The sequence below is a fragment of the Girardinichthys multiradiatus genome, chromosome 1 (genome assembly GCF_021462225.1).
Source record: "Girardinichthys multiradiatus isolate DD_20200921_A chromosome 1, DD_fGirMul_XY1, whole genome shotgun sequence".
In the NCBI taxonomy this organism is placed as follows: Eukaryota; Metazoa; Chordata; class Actinopteri; order Cyprinodontiformes; family Goodeidae; genus Girardinichthys; species Girardinichthys multiradiatus.
The window spans coordinates 46,010,220-46,031,683 of record NC_061794.1 but is presented as its reverse complement, the minus strand read 5'-3'; the positions used below and the strand labels follow the sequence as shown (position 1 = coordinate 46,031,683).

The 21,464-nt window shown below is 42.1% G+C and overlaps 1 protein-coding gene across 1 annotated transcript in view; it reads left to right on the top strand.

Moving 5' to 3' along the window:
• Nucleotides 1-21,464, top strand: part of LOC124875590 (nucleolar protein 4-like) — a 135,675-nt gene that overhangs the window by 16,043 nt on the left and 98,168 nt on the right. The window contains exons 2-4 of the mRNA XM_047377869.1: nt 9,114-9,266; nt 11,701-11,812; nt 15,924-16,033. Of these exons, the coding sequence (XP_047233825.1) occupies nt 9,114-9,266; nt 11,701-11,812; nt 15,924-16,033 (375 nt within the window). The remainder of the gene's footprint in view (nt 1-9,113; nt 9,267-11,700; nt 11,813-15,923; nt 16,034-21,464) is intronic.

Sequence of the window (21,464 nt, the reverse complement as noted above, 5' to 3'; positions counted from 1 at the left end):
GTGATCCCTGTTAAGTCTGAGGAAACAGCAAGTCTGGACTTAAATAAGTTTTGTTTTTCCATTTCATCTTAGGTTTAAAGATTTTTTTGAATCTGGTAAAGATCAGAATAATTTTGTGTCCCAGAACACCTCTATTTTCACCATGACTGTATATTACGACAGTTCACACAAGGAGCCAACAGCTCCATGAAATCTGGGATCTTTCTGCATCCTTCCTGCATAACATCCCAGGTTTGACTTCCTCCCCATCAATGCCACCCCGGTCGTTCCAAAGACCCCACCTTGTGTGAAGAGATGAGTCTCAGGCCCGACAGTGTATTATCAGAGGAGAGGTTTGACTGGAGAACATATAAAGGCTCAGTGAGAAGAAAACGAACATCTGTAATTCTCCGGATACCACTGTGTGTGTTTAATTTAAAGTGCTACTCTCCTACCAAAGTTCAAAAAGGGAAATTTCTGCTTGATCGCTGAAAAATACCAATTAAAGCTGGACAAAAGTGGTAAAGAGCTGCTCTATTAACTGATTTTTTAGTTCCTAACCTTGACTGGAAGCTAAAATGTATTTTTTTCTGAGCACACACACACACACACACACACACACACAAAGTCCTCGGCTCACCTCCCCCTCTGTGCTCTGCTGTTGCCATGGAAAACAGCTCCTTTGGCCCCTATGATGGTAAAAAGAAAATTAACGCGAGTCTTAATTAGACTGCAAGGCTTCAATTACCTTCATTCCACCTGCCTACTCCTCCTCTGCTGACCTTCTCCTCCCTCTCTTCGTTTCTCTGTCGCACCCAAAGGCAGGCTGGCGCATCAACACCAGCATGAAAAGGGGATCATTAACCAGACTAGTTGTCCACTAGGGAGTATAAACTGGTCTAGACTCCAAAACATGGATACCCTGAGACTTAAAGGTCTAAACCCAACTGGACTCTGGGTGATAACTGTGGTGATTTTCCAGGAAAGTTAAATTTTTAAAGAAGTTTGTTCTTTTATTTGATTTAAGTATTTCTCTGACTCAAAAAATGGGCTGTTGTTCAATACAGTGAGAGAAGTATGCTGTAAACGTCATTGAGCTAGGAAACACATGTGGCCTGCCAGGTAATTAAATAAAGCCCTTATTGGTCCCAGCAACAGAGAACGAAAAATGGATGATTTTATTTCAATCAGTATTAAATAAATTAAAATAAATACTGCTGTAAAAGGATCTGGATTCAGTGTTTTCTGTCCGAGGAGCTCACCTGTGCGTTCCCGAGGCTGAGGGTGGTCTACTGTCGGTGGTGAGGAGTAAATTCATAGAGACCAGGAAAATAGATCATATCACACCAGTTCCTAAAGCCCTGCACTAACTTCCTGTTTGCTATTGGTCAATAAAGCACTAAATGGTCTTGGACAAAAATATATTTGTGAGATCAAAGATTAAATTTGAATTTGAACATTTAGTAAATAAATAAATGTCCCTTCCCCAGCCTTGCCTAGACTGGGCTGGGAATCAGCCAGTCATATTTTGAGTTGCATACAGTGGGCGTTTTCATCACCAGTCCAAGGTTTTCTAGCAGACCTGGTGGTGATTTTTGTAGGAGATGTGTAGCGCTGGTCGGTAACCTTAGCGACTCTGAAAGCGGCAACAGGTAAAAATTAACATGTCACGGAATATTGTCGGTGCTGTTTTTAAGGCAACTGTGCATAAAAAGACTAAGATTGTTAAAAATATCTGGAGCTCTTTAAACCCTGGATTTATTAACAGCTTTCTTGGTAAACGTAGAAATGCCCTTGGTTTACTTTGGGTCAGGAGGTTCTGCTGCAGGGTTCAGAAGGCTGCGTGGAACTGGAAAGAGCGTTGGCTGTTTACCTAAAGCTGCATAAACATATGAAGAAGGTAAAACCATGGTGAAGGACAGAAAGATGAGACTGAATGAGTTTTGCTTTGAGAGTTTTTGCTACACTGTCCTAAGCCTGTCTCATTGCACCAGGTTGTCCTCAGTTATAATGCATGATGATTCTTGATGTTTGCCTTGGTTTGCTCTGATCTGACTTACTAATTAAAACAATGACAGACACATTATAAACAATCAAATGTCTTTGCTTCTTTGAAAATAGAAAATCGCAGTGCATCTTTACTCAGAGTTTGTTTTTCTGTACATTGTCCCTGAAAAATAAATAAATTCAAAGTTTAGAATAAATCCCATTTAATCTGTTAAAATGAAACTAAATCGAGGCAATGCTGTCAGTCAGTCGAGTCATTAGTTTTGTGTGTTCGATTTTTAGGTCCCTTGGTTTTGTTGACTTTGCGAAGTGTGGAGCAGGAAAGGCCATGAACTGTGTTGCTTTGGTTCAGAGCTGGTACTTCTCGCCTGCAGAAGGTCTCTGAACTGAACCCTGGCTGTGGCTCTGTGGCTCCACACACTTCAAGTGGAATCAGTTTTCCATGTTGAAACCTATTCAGAAATCATCTGCATCAATGAAAGCTGACAGATTTCCACTTTCACACTGATCTGTGTTCTCATGAATTTGAGCTGCTGCATTAACTGTTTTAGATATTCATCGTTTAATAATAGAAAGTCGACTTTTTGTCACTCTTGCTGCTTATTGTCTGATTTGTGTTGCTGAGCCTGGAACAACAGCCCCTCTGGTAGCTGCTAATGATGCCTTGTATGAGTCATTTGTGTTGGTCTGCATCTTTGTGTTTTTATAAATGTGCATCATATTAAATGAAAAAAAAAACAAAACATTGCAGCCACTCTAAAATATAACAGCTCATTCCAAATACAGTAGAAACCAGATATTTATTTATTTATTTAGGAGGGTCATCAGCGCAGCCCCACCAGGGTTAATCACTCAGTAAATTATAAAACCTGTAAATAAAGAGGGATATTCAATATTAATATTGCTGTTATGGCTGATATGACTGATTTTTTTTATATATTGTCCTACCCTTTCAACACGGAAACAAATTACCACACAGCAGACATTTTGTCTCTGCTTCAGTTAAATGTCCCACAATCCTGCTTTGCATCACTATCACTGTCACATGACCAAACACATATCACATGGCCTGGGAGCTGGGTCTTGGTTCTGGATTGTAACTTTAGGTTTGCTCTGAGAGTGTGTCCATCCATCCGTCCATTCCTGGACACCATGGAGGAGGTTTTCCTGTGTGGTGGTGGTGTGATCATCGGGCCTCACCACATCTGTAAAGGAGGCTTCTGTACAGAGCTTCCCAAGGAAATGCCTTCAAGTTGCCTATGTTTATCATCACCTGATGACCACCTGACCAAAACAGACTAAAGAAGAGGAACGCCGTGAAGTCTAATGTGGTGCGTCCCTGAAGGCCTCCATCCCAAAGTTCTCTCTGCTGGTGATGTGCTCTGGGGTCTTGATGGAGGTTGCCATACAGTTGCAAGTGAAGGTTGGAGTTGGGTATAATAAATGCTTCTTCTAGGAAACCAAAATGGCTGGTACATTAATAAGGTAAGATGAACTTTGGGTCTAGATCCACAACTGAAATGTTGCCATTCTAGCAACGCCCACTATTGCTGTGGTTCCTGTTAGTAATCAGGGTGTTGTATCCTGTTATGTGGCTTTGCTAATATCTAATGTGGGGACGTAAGTAACTCCACAGGTAGTGGTGATGTCATGATCCAATCTTCTACACATCCTGCAGTAAAGAGCACAGTAGAGAAGGTTTGGACTTATTTCCAGATGTGTTCCTATGTGTAAATGTGTCAGACTGACACGTTTTCTGCGTATCCGTGTTTTGGTTCATGTGTTGCAGCGCTGCCCTCATCCTGCTGGACCTCTGTGTGTGTCACTGTCTTATGGATGAGGAGGGGCAGGTGTGGAGGACGAAGGGCAGTGGTAATGATAGAGAAGGGATGTGAAAGGGGGCACTCAGCTTTCACAGCATGTATCCTAGCAACAGGCTGGTTTGGAAATGGTGTGATGACAGGAATAGTGGGTCAGAGCCCACAACAAGCTGAGAAATGAAAGAGTGACAGACAGTAATTTGTGGATGGGGGAAGGGAAGGTGATGCAGGTTGGAGCAGAGAGGTGGAGGTGAAATCAGTGAGAATAAAGAAAATATAATTTTTACACAAAACATTTAAAGGACATAAAAGGGCAGAAAATGCTTCCTTCAGTTGTAGATAAGTAGATGGAAACAGGGCTCACTTTCTAACTATTTAAAATACAATCATTAGGATAGAGGAGGGCTGCACGGTGGGCAGTCATTGTTTTACAGCAAGAAGTCCTGGGTTTGAATACCAACCTGGGGTCTTTCTGGGTGACTTTTGTTCTCCTTGTGCATGTGGGGATTTTCTCTGGGTACTCATACCTCCTATGTATGCATATGTATGTATGTACAGGGGTTGGACAATGAAACTGAAACACCTGTCATTTTAGTGTGGGAGGTTTCATGGCTAAATTGGACCAGCCTGGTAACCAGTCTTCATTGATTGCACATTGCACCAGTAAGAGCAGAGTGTGAAGGTTCAATTAGCAGGGTAAGAGCACAGTTTTGCTCAAAATATTGAAATGCACACAACATTATGGGTGACATACCAGAGTTCAAAAGAGGACAAATTGTTGGTGCGCGTCTTGCTGGCGCATCTGTGACCAAGACAGCAAGTCTTTGTGATGTATCAAGAGCCACGGTATCCAGGGTAATGTCAGCATACCACCAAGAAGGACGAACCACATCCAACAGGATTAACTGTGGACGCAAGAGGAAGCTGTCTGAAAGGGATGTTCGGGTGCTAACCTGGATTGTATCCAAAAAACATAAAACCACGGCTGCCCAAATCACGGCAGAATTAAATGTGCACCTCAACTCTCCTGTTTCCACCAGAACTGTCCGTCGGGAGCTCCACAGGGTCAATATACACGGCCGGGCTGCTATAACCAAACCTTTGGTCACTCATGCCAATGCCAAACGTCAGTTTCAATGGTGCAAGGAGCGCAAATCTTGGGCTGTGGACAATGTGAAACATGTATTGTTCTCTGATGAGTCCACCTTTACTGTTTTCCCCACATCCAGGAGAGTTACGGTGTTGAGAAGCCCCAAAGAAGCGTACCACCCAGACTGTTGCATGCCCAGAGTGAAGCATGGGGGTGGATCAGTGATGGTTTGGGCTGCCATATCATGGCATTCCCTTGGCCCAATACTTGTGCTAGATGGGCGCGTCACTGCCAAGGACTACCGAATCATTCTTGAGGACCATGTGCATCCAATGGTTCAAACATTGTATCCTGAAGGCGGTGCCGTGTATCAGGATGACAATGCACCAATACACACAGCAAGACTGGTGAAAGATTGGTTTGATGAACATGAAAGTGAAGTTGAACATCTCCCATGGCCTGCACAGTCACCAGATCTAAATATTATTGAGCCACTTTGGGGTGTTTTGGAGGAGCGAGTCAGGAAACGTTTTCCTCCACCAGTATCACGTAGTGACCTGGTCACTATCCTGCAAGAAGAATGGCTTAAAATCCCTCTGACCACTGTGCAGGACTTGTATATGTCATTCCCAAGACAAATTGATGCTGTATTGGCCGCAAAAGGAGGCCCTACACCATACTAATAAATTGTTGTGGTCTAAAACCAGGTGTTTCAGTTTCATTGTCCAAACCCTGTAAATGTATGTATATATATACATAAGCAGAGTCACATAATATGAACACGTAGTCCAGGGTATTTGTTTGGTTTTACATTCACTCAATGCATCTCTGTAGACAGTCACTGCTGTCTGACTTTGACCTCTCTGCAGGCCTAGTAGAAGGTCTGGGGGTGTTGTTGTTTTATGTGTGTGTGGGGGTGTGTGTGGACAGTGATGCTGTGCAAGGTTGTCTGCCCTGCTTTAAGATGTCCCTGAAACACAATCTCTCACACACACCTACATACACACCACATAGATAACTTGGTGTGTGTGTGTGTGTGCTGTCACATATGCTAAAGTCCCAGGCCGTGATGTGCCCTACAACTGCAAAGGGGAGAAGAAGGGGAGTCTAGTGTTGTCTGCCATTTTTGGATTCAATCTTTGTTCCTGCTTGTAAATGATTCTCCTCATTTTTTTCTCTCATCATTCTGCCTCTGAATTTCTTGTATCTCTGTGTAAATATTTCCTTCTTTTGCACGAAGCTGCTATCATCAGATACTGGTTGCTATAAGGCTGCTCCAATCCCACTCCAGAACTGGAGGATAAACAACAATGTGTTTTTTTAATCATAATATTGAGAGCTGGCATCAGAGGTGGTGAACAAGAAGTGAAGGACAAACATGCCCCCTCTTTTCATGCATCACCCATGTGTGTAAATATGTGTGTGTCTCAGACCTATGGCTGCATGCTATGGTGCCCAGGCTCTTATTTGGCAGGGAGATGGAAAAGAGCAGTGCTGGCCTGTCGTATTGTAAATATAAGTCAGAAGAAGGTTCTGTGTCACCGTTCACAGAATATTTCACGTACAGTTCTGTGAACAAGTGTTTGCTTCCTGAGGGTTTTTGGCTTTTTTTGGTTATGCTTAAATGTTTCAGATTATCAAACAAATGTCATCAGACAAAGACCATATGTGGAAAAAGTATTCACTCCTCTTGTTAAATAAGGAACCCTTCTCAATGTTCAATAAAAACATCTTTAATAGCATTACGGCAATCAAAGCCTGCTGATCAGCTGTTAGCAGGTTTCCACTGGTATTTTCATGATTTATTCTGTAAGATTGGAAGACCTCCTTACCATCACCCTAATCGTTAGCTCCCTCCACAGTTTCTCTGCAAAAAACTATAATTATAATTATACCTTAATAAGTGTGTTCAGAATAGAAATTCTGCTGTGAGGTTATTCTATGTGGACGAGTTGGAGGAATTTAAGGGGTAGACCTTAATTAAGCTGCAGCTGGTTGCCACAGCAACGTTCATTACCTTGATCTTGAAGATAGAGAGAGATGTGAGAACAGTCTTCAGTTCCTATTATTGAACTCTGGTTCATTGAGTTTGTTTGAGATGCTTTACATTGTGAAGGGGAGAACTGGTTGCATTTGCACACACACACACACACACACACACACACACACACACCCTTGCATCTACTTGTGAGCTTGTCTCTGTCACAGACAGACAGGTTCCCTGCTTGTTCTCTGCTGGATGTTTGGCCCAGTTTACTCTCTACAGAAACACAACAGGAGGGTGCTGGCTGACCTTTAAACTCTCATCATCTGTCAGGTCATAAACATGCATATTCTTATGCTTCACAGATAGCTTGCTCCTTCTGTCTGTCTGTCTGTCTGTCCATCTATTCATCTTTCCCTCTCTCATCTGAGGTCAGTTTGCAGAGGTAACAGGTCCAGGAGCAAAACCGCTCCTCTGCAACACTGTTCAGCTACTCACTGGGGGGCATAAAGCATACCAAAATCTGGACGGACAGGCACTCAGGAGTCAGCTTCTCTTACATCTCAGGCCATGGTTGTTGTTGGGAAAAAGGTGGAATATGCTCCTTAGAGGTGAGGGTAACTCTAATCCTCAATGAGTTCGGGGATATCTGAGCTTCCTCTGTAGAGGGTTGGAGTTATTGAGGGGAGCGCAAAGTAGAGCCGCAGCGCCTCTTTATGGAAAGTGGTCAGCTACGGTGCTTCAGGAACATGATCAGGATCCTTCTTGGATGCCTCTCTTTGGACATTTTACTCACACGTCCCAACTGGGAGATTGTTTAGCTTTTTTTCTTTCTTTACGAGTGTTATATCTGCAACCTGATCTTTGATACGCAGAAATCAGTGGGTGGTTGGATGGATTGATGGATGGAACAAACTGAAGAACATCTTTGCTGCTTTGTCTGGGCATGAAGTCTGAAAGCTGACTGGATGTTTCTAATGTTTATTTCTTTCTCAGTGAAGCAAACATCCTTCCTTGTTGTTTATTGTTGGGTTCGTCCATTTCCACCAACTTCATGTCCATGATGGTCAAAGGATGGCGTGCTTTAAACTCTCTCTCTCTCTTCGACATCTCCTCTTGAAGAATTTGCTATTCTGTCATCAGGTGGAAATCTCCACTTGCAGCTTCTGCATGTAAACAAGTCTCTTCTGCTGTTAAGAAGAAACTGAAGTACAAGCAAAGGTCCTGTTGGGATAACTGGTTTCAAACTAGCATAAAATAAAATGTCCAACTGTCTGTTTCAATATAAATTTAGTTATTAAGGATGCTTGCTTTGGGTTCAGTTCTGAGCTTCATTACATTATTTAAGATTTCTTTAATCTAAATGAATGGAACAGATTTCAGCTTTCTGATGAAGAGGTGACTGTTGAAACCTTTTTTCTTTGTTTGAGGCACGAATCTGTCAGGAGGGATACATTCTGAAAGATTTCTGCATATCCTGTGTGAAAGGTTTACATTTAGATGGATTAAAGACCCAATAGAGATGCACTGATATGAAAGTTTTAGTTTATTCTGAACTTCAGTTTTTGTAAAGCTATGATTTGTCGATACTGATTTGAGCCTTTTCCGATTTCTCTTTATGGACTTTATTATGAAAAGCTTTAATTTTGTCATGGTTTGCATGTTTAGCCCAGATAGAAAATCAGCAGTTTCTGTGTGGTTACTGGAGAACATACATCCTTACCTTCCAGAAGACTAACAGGTTTTCCAAATCGAACTGTCTTTATAACACAGTTTTAAAGCTCAAAAGGAGTTACTTAGTTGTACTTTGTTCAGCCTTCCTGTTATCTGAGGAAACTGTTGCTCTCTTTCATTATCTTGCTGCCTAAGTTTACCACAGACATGTCATAAAATATTTCCTATAAAAAGCTTCTTATAGCTCTTTATTTTCTCTGACTTTACTTAAATCGCCTCACTGATGAAAATTGCTATAATTGAATCTTCTACACTTAGTAACAACAGCCACACTGAAGCATATTGTTGTTAATATGGTCGGGTTTGAGCTGATCAAGCTGAAGAAGGGCCAATTCCAGGCCTCAGCTGATTTCCAGGTCTGTCTCTGGTTTCCAGTGGACCCAGAGATTATTTTAGTGGTTTAGATATGCCGTGTACTGTGCCTGGTTCAGTGATGTTTGACCTTCTCATTTCTGGATTATGTTGAAGCTTTAAAGTCTGTCCTCCATTTTGTTTCCAGTGTGTAGACGGCGTGTCAGGTGGAGACTCGTCCCTGAAACGGGTGGCGGTGGTGGAGGACTTCTTTGATATAATATATGCCATGCACGTAGAGATTGGCACTGACCCTGGAAAAACACCCAAACATGCTGGTCAGAAGAAGACCTACAAAGCTGTGAGTATTTATCACCCTGAGGGATGTTTTCTCTCCCTCAGATCTGATGTTTCCTTTGTTGAACCAACTTTTCTCTCAGTGTCCTTAGAATTGTTTTTCTTTAAAAGCATCTCTGGCAGATAAAACATACAGTCTAGCTTTAAGATTCTGCTGTGTAGTTAACGTTTTACGAACTGAAAAGCAGCCATTATAATTTTGCCTAAAAATGGCATCGAATGCAAGAGATTGCTGGTGAGAATATTGCAGCTGAAAAATACAAGCTGAGAAGTTCAAGACGTACAAGTGAACCCTGATAGCTTCGGTAAAGTTTGGTACAGAGGTTTATTTCCAGCAGGTCAGAGGGAATAAATATAGTTATTGGAAATATTGATTCGTCTTATAAATGTTAATGTTTTTGCTAGTAAAAGACTTTGATCTTTAATAAATATTTCTCAGTATACCACAGAAACATGTAAATAAGAAGAATTTAAAACTGTTTGGTAACTGTAAAAAGCCTTTGGCCATGACTGTTTTTATCAGAAGAATCTCTAGTCAGTAATAATGGAAATCATAACCCGATGTGCTGATGACTGAGAACTCATCTTATCAGTTTGCATTATTTATAAATCATAAACAATCTGATGTCAGTCACACTTCTCTTAGATAACTGCTAATACTGCCCTCTTTTGGCTAAAACATGCATGTACAGCCTCCTCAGGTACAATAAACTCCCACTTCCTTCCTGCTGTTCTTGCATCTTCTATCATGCTCAACATAAATGAACGTTTTCAGTGTTGCCTTACAAATTATTTACCATTACTAGTAAGGATGCAGCATTTAACATATTAGGTACATAATATACAAGTCCTAATACAAATAAAACTGAAATCTATGGTATGAACAATTAAAGGTAAGATGTAAATAATTCCCCTGTCTTCTTTATGTGTTGGGTCACTCATTTTTCTTTAGCTGCAAATCTTCTCAAGATGACCATCCCAGACATTTTCAGTATTTATCGTTTGAAAATGGGTTTTTGTGAGTAGAATGTGTATAATGTTTAATTTTCAAATCAAAAACTACCATAAAAGTATAGAAGAAATGATCTTTACCAACAAATCACCACAGTTGAAATGACTGTTGGAGGTAACAACCTCCAACTATCGTGGTTGTTCTGGAGGTAACAACCTTTAGCATCTGCAGCCGAGCTGCAGTAAGGGTCAATTGCATTAAATTCTTCAAAGTACAGATCTGTTCTGAGAAACCCATTCAAGCATCGCCTTCTACCAGCATCATCATGGTAACTCAGCAGCCAAATGGCAGACAAGAAGGCCCTGCAGAGGATAGTGAGGGGAGCTGAGAAGGTTTCGGCGTGTCTCTTCTTTCTGTCCAGGATCCAAATACTGTTTGAGACTCCAAACACCTCAGTGTGGTCTGAGACTGCTGCCATCAGGCAAACATTACAGCCGAAGCAGAACCACCAGAATGCCACTCAGCATTCTGCTGCCAGCTGTTAACATTATGCAACTTACACTTGTTTTATATGTTTTATCTGTTTTGTGTTTTTGTACATTTGAGTTTTGTTCATATCATGTTTATTTACACATTTTTCTCTAAATGAAAGTGAAATGCTCTTGTTTTGCTGTGTGTCTGTAAATGATTGGGTTTACTGGAGCAGAAGGAGCAACGAGTGGCGAGATGATGACGGGTAGCTCCAGAAGTCTCCTACAGTCAGTCAGAGCAGTGAGTGAGGGTCAGCAGACACAGAGGATGCCTCATAGACTCATGGATGTTCAGTTTTTTTTATGTAGATGAATGGTTGTTTTGGCAATAATCTGACCCTTGGGGCAAAATTACATGGGCATCAGCAGCTGAAGGGGCAAACTGTGATTTATTTCTGAATATCACATAACACCACTGGTCATTAGTGCTTCCTGGTACCAGCAGCTCTGAAAAGCCGTCTCTGGTCCGGTGCTGATGCGAGCTGTGATACAGTCAGGTAGGGGATGACATGAGGAGGCTGATATCTGTGTCCAGAAGGTAGGTTTGATGTCATGGGATTGTTTCATACTTGCTTTCATTTTATTGGGTGATCAGAACCTTAACTTTGTGTGTGGGTGTCCTGACATATTCATGGTTCCGACATCTGGTCACTGTAACATCTGTATACCCCGCCTGGTTTCATACTAACTAAAAGTGGGACGCCTATAAAACTCAGTCAAGTCCCGGAAGAAGCTGTCTGATGTAGCTGTGAGCCATCCTATGCTGACTTCCACTCACTGTTTTCACTGTTGGATGCTCCTGCAACTGCCTCTAACCCCATCACACCGCTCTAAATGACATGAATCCTGTAAAGTTTTGATGTTCATCATCAACATAATACAACCTGAATGGAGTTTTCTGCCTTTTTGTCCAAATTACACACCATCTCTCTTTATTTTTCCTTGTGATGCCTCAGATAGCTGAGACGTACGCGTTCCTGCCACGGGAGGCAGTGACTCGTTTCCTGATGAGCTGTGGGGAGTGTCAGAAGAGGATGCACATCAGTACCACAGGACAGGATTACAAAGGTACTCCCACAACACAGCATGGGATCAACCCAAGACAGAGAGAATCACTGCGACCTGCACAAAATATATCATCGCAATTATCATCAATGTGTGCCACACTGAAATAGCAAAGGACTTCTTGGATGCAGCATTTGATAGGACGTTATATTCCCAGTGTTATGCATCCAGATTCTGCATGGAAATAATGTTTGGCCAGTTGGATGGGCTTTCACAGCCCCCTCTGCTAATGGATATTTTTAGTGGCTGAGATGCTATTGCTCACTAAAAGGTATGGCCATTGTGATGAAGGAAACATGAAAGTGTGTCAATATTAAGGAGTAGCAGCACAATTAGATGTTTTCCATATGTTGTGCAGCCAGAATAAAAACACAGTCCAGTTTTTTTTTTTATCACATTTAAATGTTTCAAATAATTAGACGCGGATTTTAATATTAGACAAAGATTACTAAAAACAAAATGCAGTTTTCACATTATGATTTAAATTTGTTATGGGAAAAATGTATCCAAAACTGCCTGACCACACCCCCAACCCCACAGCCCAGCACATGTTCATTAACTGTGATTTGCAGAAAATAATTTCACTATCCCCACCCAGGATTGATTACTGCCGTACCTGTAAAATTAAGACATTTTCTAAATAGAACCTGTCTGGCAGCATGAAGTAGGCTTGAAGATCTCAGAAAGCAACACATCATGCCCTGATCTACAGAAATTCAGCATGAAAATGTCCAGCCATCATATGGTTCAGGAAGGAGACCAGTTCTCTTTGTGCGAAACAGTTTTCTGGGATTCTTAAAGCTTTCTGTTAACACAAAGGTCTCTTTATTTTCTCTGTTAGGTAATCCTGTTATCTTGTTAGCATATTACAGCTCCGTTTCCATTGTTTCTTCATCCATCATAAAATTGTTGTAATTAATAGTAAAATTATTCTGTATAAAATAATTGGGGCATATTGTTTGACATGTTTCTTGGTGTTGTGCCTTCAATGAGGCTCCATGGACGGGAGAAACAGCCGAGTTGCTGAGTTGTTGTGAAGTGGGGATGTTGATGTTTGATATTCTCCACCATGCTGCCGTTTTACAGTATTTCAGGGTTTTTCCTCGAGTCCCTTCCTGCCCTGCATTCCTTCCCAACTCTGGTGTTTTCCCTCTTTTTGACATCTGTCGCCATCCTTGAATCTGGCTTCCAGCTGCTCTTTGTTACACCCCCCCCCCCCCCCCCCCCCCACCCCCTGCAAAGCTTCCAGCGCACATCACATATTCCTGCCATCCCCTTTCCCTCTTTCTCCCTTCTGTCATTATATGTCTTCCCTTCCCTGTACCCTCCGTCCATCCCATCCCCCCATGCATCCTCATCCCTCATTAGATAAAGGAGTCATTGGAGTGTCCCGTCTCTCTCCTCAATTAGCCTAATTAATGGCTTTTAACAATGAAAATGGCCCAGAAAACAAGCTCATTTTCCAGAGAGTAGGAAGAGGAGGGGAAGGAAGCTGAGCTGTTGTAGGGTTGTGGTGATAATTGGACAGAGGAGTGAACATAAGATCTGACTCCAGAGGAGCGTAGAAGAAGCTAGTTCAGAGGTTTGGTGAAGGAGATGATTTACTGCTGTTTGCAGGAAAGAGGAAAAAGTTTCCAATGTTGTTTTTGTCTGGACAGCTCATATAAGCTTTCCCAAGACTCAGTTAAAAGATTAATTAGAATCCGTTTATGCCTGTAATAATCAGTGCATGTCGTCAAACACAGACACCCACAGAAAGAGTGTGTGTGTGTGCCACTCAGACAGAGGGAGCAGCTAATTACCTTCAAACACTGTGGGGGTTCTCCCTTATACTACACACACACACACACACACACACACACACACACACACACACTTTAATCCTTGTATGGAGCCATGTCCCTTTATTGCTGTGCAGAGGTCCTTCTCTAAAGTTCAGCTGTGAATTATTAAAAGCAATTAATCAGTGTGGACTGGGGTCCTGTTTAATTGATCCTGGCAGCAGGCTGTGAAAGGCGGCGTCTGTCCGTCCACACTTGGGGACAATGGTCCACTTTATTTTTTTTCCTGTAGTAAATCATACCCCTCACATGTTAAAGTTGAAACTGACCATGGGTTTATGACGTGCTTTAAATAGAAGTGATTTGAACATGCCATGGCTCAGACGGAGTCCTTCAGCTCATGTGCTCCTGTGTGTGTCTGCAGCAGCTCTGCAGGGTCCTCTAGTGTCGCCTTTCAGACAAAAGTGTTGGAAGCTCTCTCTGTTTAACAAGAGCAACACGGAAACGAAATATAAAACATTTGAATGTAAGGGTCAGTAATAATCATTAATAACTAAATGTGCCACTTTTGGCGGCAGCAACCACCTTCAAGCTTCTGAGAAAACTGGCAATAAGTCTTTTTATCACTGCAAATTGTGGCTCACCCTTCTTTGCAGAATTGCTTTAATTCAGCTACACTGGCCCATTTAAGGTCATGCAACAGCACCCTAACTGGATTTAGGTCCAGACTTTGACTGGGCCTCTCCAAAACCCTCCACACCCTCCATTTCTGCTACCTGTATGACCCCTTCTCTTTTCCAATGGTTATAATCAGTCTGACAGAGAGAGGTATCCCAATCCTTGTGGTTTTTAGTATAACAATGACCATCAGTGGGACCCTTTGTGGGGTTCCTTGAGACGACATTGTTGTAAATAAGCGCCGTTTAACTAAATAATCTGAACTGAAACTATCTGTGTAGTTATGCTGCTATAGGCTTAGGCTACTGGAGGACATAATGACCACTTTCACTCTCTTCGCTACATTCTCACACTACTCTCCAATTTTGCATTATTTGCTGTTATTTCAGCTTTTAACTTTGTTCTCTCTTTTCTCTTCCTAGAAGCTACACCTGGCCTGGCTCTGTGTCTACCTGTGACACCTTTCTGGAGAGGGGAATCGTCTGAGCTTCTGCTGGCAACAACTTAATGCTCACCTTCTACCGATGATCCACATAGCCCTGTCTTTTAGTGTTTAACCCTTTCTCTCTCCCAGACATGGAAATTGACTGAGCTTCTACTGTGACTAACTCTATGTTCTCTCTTTCAGACTCTAACCTTGAAAACTGGCTCAGAGTTTATCTGTTCTTTCTTTCTAGGTGAAACGACTAAAGGAGCTACATCCATTAACATTTACTTTTCCTTCCCATAGAAAGTACTCCTGGATCTCAGTATGAGGGATTGCTGCAAAGTCAACACCAGTGACTGTCCACTGTCTCTACATGCTCATCCAGGAGGAGTGAATGCTGCAAGTCACTGACTGGATGCAATCTGCTGGGTTTCCTTAGATAGAAAAACTTTTTATCCAATTTGAATAAATAACTAACTCTGACTGAACTGTTCAATTGTTAGGATTAATTGGAATGTATGAACCTGACTGTTGTGAAGAACCTTGAGACGACATGTGTTGTGAATTGGCGCTATATAAATAAACTGAATTGAGTTGAATTAATATAACAGTAACCATTTATGATCTATAATAACCCGACTGTTTGTGGAATGTCTCAAGCTTTTGAAAAGTCTGATATTAAAATGTATTTAATAATCTGAAACATTTAAAAGCAAAAACAGAAGAAATCCATAAGGGGGAAAGTTATTTCACAGCACTGTAAAAAATATTTCCAGACTTTATTTTCTGTCTAGAAAATAAAAAAGAGTTTGTCAGGCATGAAAATGTTCAAGCAACCAGAATGTCTTTTACAGAGGTTTCATAAATACGGACAGAGATATCTTGATTTTTCTTTTTTTGTATTTCATGAGAAATCACAGAAACATGCATGCTGCTAAACATCCATTCGTTTCATGTAAAGGTGTTATTCAGTGCAATATGTTGGGCAATTATATGTATAATAATATTTTTAATAACTGTCGATGGTTATTTTAATGTGCACATCCACACATGCTAAGGAGAATAAACAGATTAATTTCGTTTTTCTGCTGAGTTTGCACCTCAAATGCATGCTAATGGAGTGTTCTTTTTCTTTTCGTTTCTTCTGTTTTAGCTCATTTTGTGTCTTGACAAACTGTTTTGTGGCTCATAGTTGCTGAACATTAGCTTCTCCTGTTTTTCTCACCAGAAAACGACAGACCCACTTCTCTGGTTTCAGAGGTGATAGACTTCAACGTGCCTCTTACCACCACCTACATGAAACAGATGAAGCTGCACTTTATGAACAACAACAAGAAGGTATGTCCGTTCCTTCCATCCCACCAGCTCTGGTTCTGGTAATATTTTGTGGTTCTGCTGCTTCACTCAGGAGCCAAGGTCATGTTTGTGTGTCTTGCTGATTCTGTGCACGCTGATTCAACCTGAACTGCCCTGAGAGCAGGTCAGAGTAAATCTCAACGTGAGCTTCTGAACCACCAGGGTTTCTTTGTACACTCAGGAATTGTTTGTGACAGATGAGTCGGAGGAAAGCAGGAGAACTGCTGCCCTGGTAGGAACAAAACTCCCACTCTTTGATTTAAACCACAAAGAAGAAGAATTGGTGCTTTTGTCATGCTGTTGTTCTGGTTTAAGCAGAATGCACATTTAATAACTCTCTCATAAACACCACGTTTACAGAATGTGAGCTAATTACATAAGAAAATGGTTTAACAAATGTTTCTACAAAACCTAAAACTCCCTTCTGAAATGATTGGAACCTTGATGTCAGTTTGCTCATTTTTGCTGTAGGCCGCAAACATTTGGATATTAAAGAATAAATATGGGAACAGAGCTGAATGTTAGTGTTTCCATACATTGTGTCTGGGAATATTTGGATTTTACCCGTGAAGACTATAGTTAGAGGTGAAACCAACATGAAAACCAGAGAGGTGTCTGTGGGCCAAATAAAAAGCAAGTGTGAAAGTGAGAGAAGACAGGAAATCAGTCAGAGCCATTGCACAAACAAGTTTGTTAGCATTTTGCACCATGACTACCATCAACAGTCTGCATAATTCTGACTGGATATTTGACCATTCTTCTTGGTACACTTGTTTTGCTCTGGAGTAGCTGTTTTGGGAAGGTTTTTTCCTGAAGCCTAACACTAGCCTGCTTTATCCAGTCCGAAACCAGTTCAGATGTGGGTTTGTTTCAGTTTTCCTGCTGGAACTTGAGTTTCAACCAACTAGCTGTTGATCTGAGGTGAGATTTTACTATTCCACCCACTTGTTGCATTACACTAGCAGCACAACCCCACAGCATGATACAGCCACCACCAAGCTTGAAAATAGGTACAGTGCTCCTAAGTTTGAAAGGATCACATTTATTTATTCAGGCATACTTTTTATAATTGTTGCCATCAGCTCTACCTTTCTTTCCTCTGACCACCAAACAACCTGGAAGTGAACACTGGCTCGAGTTGCTGAAGCTTCTCACCGGTTGTTATCACTGGCAATTTACCTCCTCTTTGTCATCATCTTATTCACATCTACTGATACTCTGCTGCCTACACCTGGAATCTACCATCTTCAACAGTTTTGTATCTGGACAGGTAACTCTCAGTGTACCAACGCTAGCTCTCACAATGCTGGCCACACCTTTCACGCTAACTTCACCCACTTGTAACGAGGCCGGGAGAATTTTATGTCTGGGCTGTACTTCTACGAGCCTACATCTAGCTTTTTCCAGTACTCTGCTGCTGATCTCCTCCAGCTTTGTTAGACCCAGACACACCCAGGTCCTCCCTTCTCCATCCAGAGATCATTCTCCCTCCACAGCAGAGATATACTCATTGTGGCTCCTGCCGCAATCACTACATTAATAAATCCTCATTGATAAACTCCATCTGGTCCATCACTGACCTTCCCCCCACGTAAATCTGTTTGGCGAGTTAACCACAGTGTGCTAGCCAACTTAGCCAGGTCAGCTAGCACTCCTCCTCACAACAACTTTGCAGTAAACATCGGCCTTTTGAACACCCGCTCACTCTCCGGCAAAGGACATCTCATTCAGGACCTCATCACTGACCAAGAGTTGGACTTTCTCTGTCTCACCGAAACCTGGCCACAGCCAAACGACTTCAACACGCTTAATGATGCCACTCCACCTGGCTATGTTTACATCTCATGGCAGCGTGACTCCGGCCGTGGGGGAAGTCTGAGTATTATCCATCATGAGAAGTGGAAAAGTGTTCCAGTTTCTCTTTCTCCTAACAGTTCCATGGAGGTCACTGCTTGCATGCCGCCCGGTTCCTCACCTGTCCTTATTGCCATGGTTTACCGACGCCCTAAGCCACACAAGGATTTCCTCTCTGACTGCACATCTCTCCTCTCCTATCTAGCTACACTTGCACCTAACGTTATCTTGCTGGGAGACTTATTAAACACAAGGGTAACAAAAAACATGCACTCACAAAAGATTTTTGATCATGCCTTGATAGCCTTGGTTTTTGTTTATTTTCAAACTTTCGTACACATTGGACTTAATCTGCTGCCTTGGCACCGGACGATATTTTAGCTGAACAGATCCCTATTTCTGATCATTTTCTCCTCTCTTTTGCTGCCTCATTTTGTCCTACCACCATTAAGACACCTCTGGACACATCTGGTTCTCGACCCCTCCTCCAACCCTGACAACCTAGTAATTACTTTCAATGACATTCTTCATTCCATACTCGATTCCCTTGCACCTGTTAAATCTTGCTCTGTCACCTTCTCCCACTCTGCACCCTGGTTTGCTCCTGAGCTCCGGATCCTAAAGGCAACAGGACGACAGCTAGAGCGCCTTCAAAAGAAAACCAGACTGACAATACACACGGACATCTACAGAACACACCTCAATTTCTACTGAGACAAAATCAAAACAGCCAAATCCATCTACTACTCCAACTTAATAGATAGAAACCTCGGCAATTCTAGACTCCTCTTCTCTCTCTCTTGAATAAGATAATCAAACCTTCAAACTCTCTCTCTCCCCACATGTATTCCAGCGACACCTGCACCTCCCTGGTCTCATATTTTAATGAACAAATATTCATTATTCATTAGCACTTCAACTCTGTTGTCCTACCAACCCTCTCCTTTGAGCCACCTTCTCTCTCTTGCAATCAGCCACTCTCCTGTTTCATCCTCCCTGAAATGGCAACCATCTCAAACCTCATCTCTAACTCTAAATCATCTACCCATCCCCTTGATCCCCCTTCCCACAGTTCTTGCCTTTTCTCTCTGCTCTCTTCCATTACCACTATTATCCACTTCTCCCTGACAACTGGAACTGTTCCTATTTCCTTCAAAGTTGCAGTCATTTCTTCTATTTTAAAGAAACCTGGTTTGGACCCTTACAACTTCAATAACCTTTGCCTCCCTCCTCCTCCTTCTGGATCAAAGTGCGGCCTTTGACACCATCTCACACTCCATCCTCCTCCACAGACTGTCTTCTATTGGTATCCCAGATACTCCACTCTCCTGGTTCCATTCATACCTCTCTGGCCGCACTCAATTCATTCAACTGAAAACGTTCCGTTCCGACCCCTCTCCTGTCTCTGTAGGCGTGCCCCATGGCTCTGTCCTGGGCCCTCTTCTTTTTATCATTTTTATCCATTCCCTCGGTTCCATCTTCAACATCTAGTTTCACTGCTACGCAGATGACACCCAGCTCTACCTCTCTTGTAAACATCTGCTGCACTACTCCCCTCCCATCTCTCCTCTTGCCTCTCTGGTATCAGCTCCTGGTTCACAACAAACTTTCTTAAACTTTACTCAGATAAAACTGAAATTCTCCTAATTGGTACCAAATCCACCGTCTCTAAAATCAATAAATTTTCTCTCACCATCGACAGCTCCTCAATCTCCTCCTCTCTTCAGGTAAAGAGTCTGGGTGTCATCCTCAACGACACTCTCTCTTTTCAGTCTCATACTAATAACATTACCTGGTCGGCTTATTTGCACCTTCGTTCCATAAACCGCCTCCGTCTCTCCCTCAGTCCCAACTCCACTTCTGTCCTCATTCATAGCCTGGTCACCTCCCATCTCGACTATTGTAATTCTATCCTCTACAGTCTTCCACAAAAATCTCTCCACAAGCTTCAAATGGTTGAGAACTCATCACCCAAACCCCCTCCTTCCACAACAGCTACACTGGCTCCCCGTCCACTCCAGAATTCAATTTAAGCTCCTCATTACATTCAAGGCCATCTGCAACCTTGCCCCACCTTACCTGTCCCCGCTCCTCCGTATTCACCCGCCCTCCCGCTACCTCAGGTTTTCCTTCTCCATTCACCTCTCTGTACCCTCTGTCTGACTGTCAGACAGTGTTCATGAGTGTTATGAAAGCCGCTTTTAAATAAAATGTATTATTATTATTATTATTAAACATTTTTCCTGAAGGTGTTTGGATTATTGTTGTGGGCAGGTGCAGATTCTAGACCAGGTGAGGCTGTCGATTATAAGGGAGGGAATCTTTTCTGGCCAGCACCCTTTCAGTGGCACCGTTCATCAGCGGGGTCAGTTTGATTTTTCTGGCTGACGTTATTAACCACTGATGTTTATTTCCATCTTGTTGCCGTTTGTGTTTCAGTAGGAAAGGGGGGTGGGAGTTACCATGTGGTGTTTGGTCATGTGACACTGCAGCATTGTGGGTGTTTAACACAAGCAGAAGGAATGTCAGGGGTGTGGTTATTTTTTCACAATAGTGAAAAGATATATTTGTATGATATCGGTAAATAGCTGCTATCGTTCAATTCAATTCAGTTTTATTTATATAGCGCCAATTCACAACACATGTCGTCTCAAGGCTCTTCACAACAGTCAGGTTCATATATTCCAATTAATCCTAACCATTGAACAGTTCAGTCAGATTCAGTTATTTATTCAAATTGGATAAAAAGTTTTTCTATCTAAGGAAACCCAGCAGATTGCATCCAGTCAGTGACTTGCAGCATTCACTCCTCCTGGATGAGCATGTAGAGACAGTGGACAGTCACTGGTGTTGACTTTGCAGCAATCCCTCATACTGAGCATGCATGTAGCGACAGTGGAGAGGAAAAACTCCCTTTTAACAGGAAGAAACCTCCAGCAGAACCAGAACCAGGCTCATTGTGAGCGGCCATCTGCCACGACCGACTAGGGGTTTGAGAGAACAGAGCAGAGACACAAAGAGAACAAAGAAGCACTGATCCAGGAGTCCTTTCTATGGGAAGGAAAAGTAAATGTTAATGGATGTAGCTCCTTTAGTCGTTTCACCTAGAAAGAAAGAACAGATAAACCTTGTCTCAAGTTTTGAACACTTATCAAATTTTTTAGGTGATGTATGCATATATTTGAGTGTGTATGTATAATTCTGACTCTTTCACAATTAGAGAATTCAATAAACTTTAACTTTCGCACCTAATTCTTGTTTTTAAAAATCATTGCAGTTGTTTGTTGTAAAATTATTCCTCCCTGGTAAAAGAAAGGATGTAATAAATTACGTCCCAAAGTAACATGGCATTCATGCTCATGATGAGTGGATCTAAACGTGTGATCAGCTGCTTCTGTTGTCTTCCTGAGCTGTTTGGTTCCCTCCTGTTCCTGCTCTGACCTCTGTGTCCAGAAAGTCAACCCAGAGCAGTTCAATCCTCCTCCTTCAGCTCTGATTATTAAACTGGACAGAGGCTCTGCAAGGGATTTAAAACATCCTGCACTCCACATGGTGCTTT